Here is a 10,560-nt window from a genome sequence, read left to right as displayed (position 1 = left end):
AACACAGAGGTGTCCTAGGGCTTGGCTTTTAAGGAGGGGCATCGCTTTTGGAACCGGGTATTCCCCAGAGTTTAATAAACCTGACTAGTGAAACGTGCATTCTGGAAGGTGGCAAAATTGTTCCCCACGCCTAAGTTTGAAAGGTTATGAAAATATCAAACTTTGGAACGGTTCCGATGTGAAGGATGCCCAAATTGGGTATATGTGTATGAAGATAGATTTGTCTGGCATTGACATTGCAAGGGAACTAATGCATTTTCATATAGAATTTTGTCGTAAAAACCCGAAAATTACATGTAGCTTTTTTTTTTTTTTTTTTTTTTTTTTTTTTTTTTTTTTTTGTTACGCTGTCACTTTTAGAAATGAACCCGGATATAGCAACACTAAAACTAAATCTAGAAGGAACCCACACCCCTCCTGAAACTAATAGAACTTATTCTTTCAGAATGCATCCAGGGTTTGGACCTGCCCGATATCCAGGCTATTATGGTGGTCTCCAAATGAGACCACTATTTCAACCAGGGCCACCATCCCTTCTAGGAGGGCCACCATCCCTCCTAGGAGGACCATCTTTTCTGCTACGTTCACCAGGCCCATCCCAGTATTTTCAGCCCTTGATGTCATTTGATGTTCGTCTGACCAGACAATCTCGTCCTCCACTTATGCCAGGGGGGTATCGTGGTCCAATTTCTGATGAATTTACGACTGAAGTGATGCCAAGTTCGTCCTTGATAAATAATCCAACAGGGCGTTTAGCTAGACGCCTCACAGAATTGAGGCCGGAAGAATTTATTTCACTCGTAAGTACTAAAAATCTGTGTTTTACGTATGCTTTAATTTGTTTCGTTGTCATTTTACTATGGTATTTTTATGGGTTTTCTCTGTCCTTGAAAGTGTTGCTAGTAGCCAGCACGTGCGCAGTATTTCGTTTTGTTTCAGGGTAGGGGGCACGCAACTTAAAAAAACAAAAACACTCAAAAAAATAGGCAATGTTTATAGACAAAATAAGACATTGTGAGAAAATAACAGGAAAAGAAAAAGAATATATTAAGTTTATTGTGGGGGACGAGGGAGGAGGCTCGAAGCCCTCCCCCACAGTGCACTTATATGCATAGTGAGCTTTGCGTTGCCGTTGAAATTATAGCAGAAGAATGGACTAATCGGAACTGGCAAAAGTAAACAAAATAACAAGTTATATGGAATTAGAATTTTTAAAGTTTTCGTCGTTACTCATCGTAGAAGTATAAAAGCACAACTATATAGATGTCCTGCACTAAGAAGCAATACAAAGATAAACATAATTTATTTGTAAATGACATAATAAGCACAAAACGTTTGTACTGTAAGAACCCATTGCCTGAAGCACTAATCCAAGTATCATAAAAAAGAACTTCAGAGGTTTTTTTTTGGAGGGGGGAGGGATCACTAACCCGGGGGTTGGGGGGAAGAAATTTTTGAGGCTTAAAATTTCAGTAGCAGGGCATCACGCGAGAAGGGAAATTTGGTTAACGCTAATGAAATAAAACAAATAATGATAAAAATATAATAGTTTAGAAACAAATTTGGGCGTTCACACGGTTTTTGCCATTTAAAATTCCTTAGAAATATTGTATGTAGCATATTTTTTATTTCTCACTCTCTTAGCGAAATCTTAAGCCTTGATAGTACCAGTCTTTGCCTGGGTTGATTGCCCTTTTTTTCTTTGCTGATTAAGGACTTAATTTTTTAAACTAGGTATAAGTTAACTATAGGAAATCGGAATTATCTTTAGAAAGAAGGAACTTTATTTTGGTATTTTAAATACATCGCATTTCACTCATGGTAAATATCACCCTTCCCACCAATTAATGACGTCCTGTCATTAGTAACTGCTCGCCTTTGGGCTTTTAAATGTTCGCCATTTATTAACTATTTCTTTTACATAATTATTTTATATATATGTTATGGCTTAATCAGGAGTGCTAAAAATTTTCTCTATTACTTTTTTATTTTATTCTACATCCCTATCTAAAATTTATCTACCAGACTAAGATTATTCATGGTTCTAGGCTAGCTACTATACTAAAGATTTTTTTTTTTACATCTAACACTGATTACTTTTATATTTCCAACAAGGTTGGGGCTATTCTACCTTTACATAAGTTTTTTTTTTGAATTCACATTTTTTTTGCTGTCTATATGGCATACTACATTCTATCTACACTACATTGAACGGATAACATGATAACACTACACCTAATTCTACTTGAACATCTAGCGGTACATACATAAATGATTTATAACAAACAATATTGGGTTTACCATATTCACTGGTTATTCACAAGATTAAAACACTTTCACTATTGGGATTTTTGAATTATCAAAGTTATTAGGAAGTAACACATGTAGATTCACATCTATTCATCACCTTCGAGTCCTTAGTGTACTACACCCTTCTGTTGTAAATTATGTCCTTCACTCTTTTTGTCTTGGCAAAAATTTTGAAGCATTTACGTTATGGTTTCTTCATGGAACAGTTCGAGCCTGACTGTCTTCACACGACAAGTTTTCTCTAATAGTCAACTGGGAAATGATGCTTCCCACTACAGGTGTTGGTGTTTTTCTTCTCAGCATATCTTTTTAGGATTTTTTGAGGCACATAGAGAATGTATTCTCGCGTAAAACCGTTCATTTGTGCCTTTTATAAAATTGTTAGCTTATGGCTTGCGTCGATTAGACTTTGCGGTGATTCCTAGGTTAATCACGGGGTAATTGAAGTTTGGATTTAGAATGGGTTGTCATCAAACTATAGTGATTCTTTTAACATATTGTCTTTAACCTGAACTTCAAACATCTTCAAATTTTGTTTAACTTCAAATATCGTTAAATATCGTTTATCTTGTATTGATCGATGGGGCTCTCAGAATTAAAGTTCAAATTGTCTCTAACTTCATGTTAAAATATCTTCAAATTTCTTTAAGTATCATTTAACTTCAAATATCGTTAAATATCGTTTATCTTGTATTGATCGATGGGGTTCTCAGAATTAAACTTCAAATTGTCTTTAACTTAAGCTTCAAATATCTTCAAATGTCTTAAAATATCATTTAACTTCTAATATCGTTAAATATCGTTTATCTTGTATTGATCGATGGGGTTGTAAGAATTAAACTTCAAACATAGTGTTACCTGATGCGTAATATGGTTCATGATCGAAAAAACAACGATCGAAGGTAACTGTTGTTTTCGTAGACGAAGCTGGGATGAAAATTTCCTGGAGTCTATGGTGAGTAATCTTCGTTGGTTGAGATATGATGAAAATAGATGATACTGGGTCGTAGCTGTACTGGACAGCTCCTTGTAATGCTCAATAACCAATGTGTCCATTTACTTCCTGTAATAAAAATAACGAAGCAGAATCAAACGTTCTTTAAAGTAAACACTCATAGTAAATATAAGTCACGTATTGATTGGGTACATTAATTTCTACGCTATGAGACAGAATTAAAACATCTAAAACAGAATCTAAAACAGAGATGTCTTCAAATTTGTTTTGAGAACAGGAACATCAATAAAGGGATTATACAATTCTCCAGTACTAATTAAATAAACATAAATGGCTTATATAATTCTTCAATACTTATCAAATGAACATAATTTACCCTACATTATTTTGTTTGAGGTCTATTTTTACAACATTTGTCATGCCTGCATTGTTCACACACGTCCGTGCTGTATAAGAAACGCATGTTGCATCGTCGTAACCACACGGTTTTACGCAAACGATACTACAATGGGGGAACAAGACATAACAAGGACGAGTGGAGACCTCTATACCCACTCGTTTTCTAATGTTTTCCCTATTTCTTGGCTTAGACGTTCTCATGGAGCTCCGGGTTTAACCTCTGCATTTCAGCTGTTTCCCCGTGTTTTTCTCTTGGTTTTCGTCTTCTTATTCTTAGGATTTTGCCGTAATTAAAATTCGATAGGGTTCTTATGGTCAGGGAGGTTGCGAATACGAAACATACGGCCAATAATATGTTCCACCAGAAATTGGTCGAGAACAATCCGTATATATTATCTACATACGCTAATCTTTGGTCTTCATTTGTAAATAGGGGAATCTGCCTATCTAATGCTTCTCTTATTTTTGTAAGCCTTATCGTCCCTTTATTCTTCTCTATTTTTGACCATATCGAGGTTTTTATTTCCTCGTTTTCTAGATTGGGAATAGTGTACGACAGGTTAATTGCCTTGAAGTTAGTTATTTTGGGACTTATTATCTTTGTGCTCGTGGTAATTAATGGCGTTCGGACAGTTGACTCTTTAGTTACGAGTTGACACCTTTGTGTGATGATTATCGCACCCAAACTTTTTAATAGTAATTCCGTTTTGTAGCTTGGGTCTATTTTTTCTGTATTATTGTAACAAGACCAAGTTCCAACAGTTTCTCTTGGAACAGGGGATAACTAAGGGTCATTTCTAAGGTGTATGAATATTTCTCGCTTAGTAATTCCTACCACGGCTTCGCATTAATTCGGTGTTTCTTCCTGTTGTGTGTCTTTCAAAAATATATCTAACATACAGGATCCAGACTTGACATTATAAATAGGTAACGTAAGTTGGCATACTAAGTTTTTGAATGGTACGCACTCTTTTAAGTCTTGTGGATTGGCTTGGGCATATTTTCGTCTATCTTGATCAATAAGCAAGTACTCTGCTTCAGGCGTGATAGTCATAAATGAATTCGTCTTCTTTATGTTAGCCGGGAAGGTCAAAATTTTGTACAGGTCGTAAACGGATTGTTGATTTATCAATGGAATTGTTACTACTACACATAGCTGTTCATTTATTTCCGTGACGTGGATTTTTAATTTAGTATAGTAATGGAATAAATTTGATACTCTTGGCTCTACGGGCAAATGTAAACCAAACGTTAGGTGCGTTTTTATTTTGTCTAGCATGTTTTTTGGGCTAGAGGGATCTACTAGGTCGTAGGACACAGTTCCTCCCGTGAGGGCAAATAGTGCAAACTCGAACTTGCTGACGTCTGTTGCCAAATTTAGTAGTGACATGGTAATTGTATCGAGTGAAACCATGGTTAAGCTCGCGTCTATTACCACGCGGTCCACTTCATTCCTTAAGTAATTCATTACGTCTATAGTTTTTGAGATTCTCTTAGATATCATATCGATTTTATCTCTCTGGTAATTTGCTACACTGGCTTGTATATCCTGAACGTGTAATGTTACGTTCATGGCATTATTCAACTTTCTTACACTTTCCCTTAGGCTGTTTAGGTCTTCCTCTGTCGTTAAACCGAAAAGTCGGGAGGCGAGTTCTCCGATGATGGGAATTAGGCCTGTAGAACTACGGTATTTATTTCTTCGAAAGATTACTTCGAAAATCTTCGTGGTACTTTGTTTTAATTTTTGTATTTCCGTGTTGAATAATTCAAATAGGGCTTGTAATCTTTGTCTATATAGTATTAAGTAGGCTTGATGAATTGAGATTTTTTGTGTACTTTTCTCATTTAGATTGGGTAATGGTTGTTCGTCGTTCGTTGCGTAATTTCCATCGTGAGGTTTTCCTTTCCCTGTAGTCAGTAGTTTAGGATTTTGTATCGATTTTGTTTTAGCAACGTCTTTCGCAAAGTACTCCATATTATCCGCCAGTCTTTTCCCTCTGTCTTCCTCAGTGCTTGTTCCAAGTGCCATGTCAGTTCCTGTCCTTTTCTTATCAGGGTAATCTATTACGAATTTTGATTTTTGTTTGGGTACAACTGAATTTGGAAACTCTTTATTATCTTTATTATGCATTTTTTTACTGGCCTGTAGTCCTTTGTTCGATCTAAGGTATTGAAATATAGATTCCTTGAGTTCATTCGGGTTTTTTTCTGGTCTTGTTACTTGTTGGAACAAGGTCTCGAAAGGTTTGGGGTCCAATTTCATGAAGATTTTCCATGCGTCATGGCTAACTAGCAATGAATTCTCATGTTTGAATATTACTCCATGTTTTACAATATCTTGGGCCACTGCGTGAACAACGAGGATTAGGATGATATTCTTAGGCCTCATCTTATTGTTTGTTTCTAGAATTAATTTATCATTAATTTTACCTGTTGTTTTTTTGCAAAATTCGTTTGTTTAATTTTTTGTTATTATTATATATTTTTTTTTTTCAAAGGCACTTTAATTTTCAACTTAGGTTATTTTTTATTATGTAATCATTTTGTGGCATGGCCAAAGAAAACTGATTTGTAGGCGTAAAACAGAATAATTATTTTATGATTAGATAGGTTAGGAAAGTAAAGTTAGGACTTCCAAGCTTAATTCTGGTCGTGATATACCTCTATGACTGGTTGAGATATAACTTTAAAGTGTAGCTAATAATCGCTATACAATTTAATTTTACATTATATTTCTCGAGTAAGGAACACATGAATAAGCAAGCGTGCAGCACATAATTACACTGGTATCCTATTTCATGTGTAGGCCTAGAATAATTATAAACTGCACTATGACAAAATAGTTTATGTATACGAGGTTAATTTCATCCACAGTTACCTACTAATAGGTAGTTTTGAGTTTAGAATCTTCTCTTAATTTTCTTGTTACTATTTTTATAGGCGTCTCTTTTTCTTTGGTAAGTTTTCATACGTTTCAGGAATAATTTACTACCGAGGGATTTGTATTCTTCAGATTCAGGGTCAAATAAAAATTGTTTGTAATATTGAATTTTTCGCTAAAGGATGATGTATGCCTTCATATTTGACACATTGGGGATTTTTTTCGAGGTTATAGCAAATTTTGGGGGTTCTGCATTTATCAAGGAGTAATAAGTCTGTTTGAGTGGGTCCCTTGCAATAGAAATACTTGATATTGAGGTTCTTTTGTAGGCGTCTTATCAATAATTGTAGACAGCCAAGTTGCTTTGCGCTTCTTCTCCTATATTTTGTCTTGACCTCCCCTCTAGCCGGATGATACTTGGGGGAATTTGCAAGTGCTAAACCATACTTATAAGTGCGGGGTGCATACCCTTTAAGGTTGTAGGTTACATCCCATTCTTTCTCATATATTTGATTTCCTTGTTCGTCCACGACTAACATAGCTGCCGAATATATAATGTTTTCCTTCGCATTCATTATGCTATTGAACTTAGTATCAATTATCGCCCTTCGAGTAGGTTTTGATTCCATTGTCATGATCTGAAAATGCTCGCAGTTAGGACCTGGGTCGATTTTTTCATAGAAAATCCGAGGGACGAGACCGCCCCCAACAAACCAAACGCTGCTTGTGGGCGAGCTCCTCCCAGACTTCCCACGAAACGTGGTCCGTCGAATTAGATTTTATTACACAACTTAATACTGAGTAGGGGATCTTTTCCATAGTTAATTTGTAGAATATAATTTGAATTCCATGGAGGAGTATGAATTCAAAGTATGAATATCACCGATTCACGTATAGAATCGATGACATTGACCTTGAAAACATGACCTCCCCTCTCCATGATATAAGTTTCGTTATTGATCTCAATAACTGGTTATATTATAGGTTATCCAACTGATTAATTCACATTTATAGGGGCATAGTTGATTTTTATAAGGTAGCTACCTAGTAGGAAGAATGTGCCACAGAGGACCTAAAAATACTATTTGTCACCATCGGTCGAATACGAGCTTCTCCCCTTGGGCCTTTCTCCCTGATCGCCGACGTTTTGACATCACTCGTATTATTATTATTTTTTTTTTATATTTACTTGGTTAACTTTGCTTGCACGCTTTTGAATTTACTATGATGTTCTATTCATTATCTTGTAAATTTTTCTTTTCATTAATAAGGAATATTGACATCTGTCGGGTTTCTTAACTGTTCTGCCTGATTTTGTCATTATTTTCTCCTCTGGTTATTGCGGTTTTTTCTTTTTCGGTTTGTCTAGCGAAGTAAGGTCAAAATTCTTGTATTGTTTTTTCCAAAATTATTGCCCTTTTAATATTGTTTGTTTCCCGTGTGCGGCTGCTGAGGTCGGTCTTGACTTTCCTATTTCTTTAGCTACTCTGTGGTCTGATTCGCCGTCAGACTCTTCGGAAGTGGTTTCCGACGAATCCGGATTAGAACTTTTAGAGGTGACACTTTCTGAGGTGTCACCTGCCCTTCCTTCGTAAATTTCTACTCCTCTGGAAGTAGAAGGTTTATTCCCTAAGTCCTCGTCTTGAGTCCTCAACTCGGGGGATTTGAAAGATTCTTGAGAGCTTTGGGAGGAATCAATAGTTTTTGCGGGGTTCTTCCATTGTTTGAAGGCCATGTCTTCAGAGGGATGGGGCATTCTTTGCACAAAGGTTTCCCTCCATGAAGTCCACTTTTTAGGCTTGACCTTGGACACAGTTATATCATGATGTTGACCTTGCTGGTCATCCTTGGGAGTTTTATTCTCCTGGCAATGTACTTTGACTCTTTTTTATGGGGAAATTAATTAAATCCATAGCTTCTCGCAGGTTTGTTTTAATTAAATCTTTGAGAGGAGTTTTCTTTACAGCAATGCCGGGGTTTCTACAGCTCTTTTTAAGTCCTCCTGTTAAGACAGGGGCCTTTCTATCGGTGTTGCAGGGTAAACAATATCGACTGGAAATCTTTTGTGGGGACAAGGGGTCGAAATTTTATCGGGGGAAAATTGGGTTTTTGGAGATATTGTATAATCTAAATCTCCTGCACTCGCCGATGAATAACTTTTTGGACTTTTTGGCGTTTATATTTTTACTGGTGTTAGGGTTTTTTTTGGAATAACTAGATTTTTCATAGCTAAAAATTCTTCAAAGTTTTGTTCATCACTGTCATTCTCGAAATAGTCTTGCTTGAAATTAAAAGGTTTTAGCTCTGCCAATCTTGACCTAGGGGGCTCATTTTCCGAATCTGACGAATGAGAAGAAGAGGGATGTGATACCCATATCTGTGGAAATTGGGCTCTTTTTATTCGGCTAACATGCGCCTTGTAAGTTCTTTCAATATCGGGGTTTTCCATTTTAAAAGTATATTCGTTATCGTACTTTTTGACTATTCTTTACGGTCCAGAATATTTGTTGGAAAGTATTTTTTCCTTCCGTTTTTGCCTCGTTCTTTAGGTAAACGAAGTTTCCTACTTTGAAACTTATATTCCCCTTGACTTTGGGTTGGTTTCTTAGCTCTTGGTTTATTTTACATTTTTCCAACTCTTGCCTAACTATTTTATAAGTTTCCATCATCCTATTTGTGAATTCTTGTTTGTAATCTTCTGAGTCTTTGTAATGTTTCCGAGATTAAATAATCTCATCATGCGGGATTCTAATATCAAGACTAAAAAGTAAATAAAATGGATTATCTCTTATTGATTTGCAATAAGCAGTTTTAATCATGTTAGATAAATAATGTAAGAATTTGTCCCAGGTGCACCCATTGTCTTTCATATAAAAACTTACAACGTTCAAAAATATTTTATGACTGTTTTATATTTTTCCATTAGCTTGTGGATGGTACGGCGCTGTCACCATTTTTTCTATAATAAGAAAACTCATCAAATCTTTTGTTACTTTTGAAACAAAATTGCTCCCGTTGTCACTCAAAATTTTATTAGGAATGCCAAAATTTAAAAATATTTTTGCTAACGCTTTACTTGTGGTACAAGCGCCTTGATTTTTTAATGCTTTTGCAAAAGTAAATCCGGAAAAATGATCTATAACCAAAAGAATACAAGAATGGCCTCTGCTAGAAACAGGGAAGGCTCCACTTGTTCCGTATAAGTCAAATAAGATAATATCGAAGGGGTACTTCGCTACCGGGATCATCCCCAATGGAGGATTAGGGTAAGCTGGGGGGATTTTTCTTAAGTTACATGCTTCGCATGTACTTACAAATTCTTTAAGTTTTGTCATTGCAGACGGGACATAAAAGTATTGTTTTAACTTATGGAACGTTTTCATAACCCCTAAATGTCCACCTGTATCTGAATGAAAATATTCAAATGCAGGCACTATTAAGTTTTGTGGTAATACAGGTATTATTGAGGTTTGGTTTCTGTTTGTCTCAGAAGTCACGATTCTACACAGTATCTCTTCATCAAGATCGTAGTAAAAATTATCTATTTCTTTTCTAAGAGTTTTGAATTTATCCGGTAACGCATCATCATTCACAAAATAATCAATTAGTGCTACACACATTTCGTCCTTTTTTTGCTTTCTTTTTATATTTTTCCAAAGATAAAAGACAAAAGTTAATCTTATTTTCTTTTACTGTGTCTTTGACTTTGTTTTTCTTACATTTGTGTTTGCTTTTAGCATTGATAGCATTAACTTCATTTTCTTCGGTTTCCGACGGAATATTTTCTGGGTATCTACTCAAAAAGTCACAAGCTGCGTTTTGTTTACCTTTTAAATGTTCAAATTCGTAATCTAGGTCTTGGATTTTCATAATCCATCTAGCTAGAATGCCCATGGGGTTTTTAAATGTGCGCAGGTACTGCAAGCTTTTATGGTCTGATCGTAGTATAAATTTTCTACCAATTAAATAATGTCTAAATTTTTCCAAGTGGTGGATAATAGATAATAATTCT

The 10,560-nt window shown here is 35.6% G+C and overlaps 1 protein-coding gene across 1 annotated transcript in view; it reads left to right on the top strand.

Annotated features, from left to right (window-relative positions):
- The first annotated feature begins 362 nt into the window (after window positions 1-362).
- LOC148949675 (uncharacterized) overlaps window positions 363-10,560 on the top strand; it is a 177,707-nt gene continuing 167,509 nt past the window's right edge. The window contains exon 1 of the mRNA XM_089092753.1: window positions 363-800. Within this exon, the coding sequence (XP_088948879.1) occupies window positions 363-800 (438 nt within the window). The remainder of the gene's footprint in view (window positions 801-10,560) is intronic.

The sequence above is a fragment of the Artemia sp. Qi Xiang Cuo genome, chromosome 8, assembly GCF_049724085.1.
Source record: "Artemia sp. Qi Xiang Cuo chromosome 8, ASM4972408v1, whole genome shotgun sequence".
Classification (NCBI taxonomy): domain Eukaryota; kingdom Metazoa; phylum Arthropoda; class Branchiopoda; order Anostraca; family Artemiidae; genus Artemia; species Artemia sp. Qi Xiang Cuo.
Note: the sequence above shows the minus strand (reverse complement) of the source record. Positions and strands in the feature narration are given on the sequence as shown.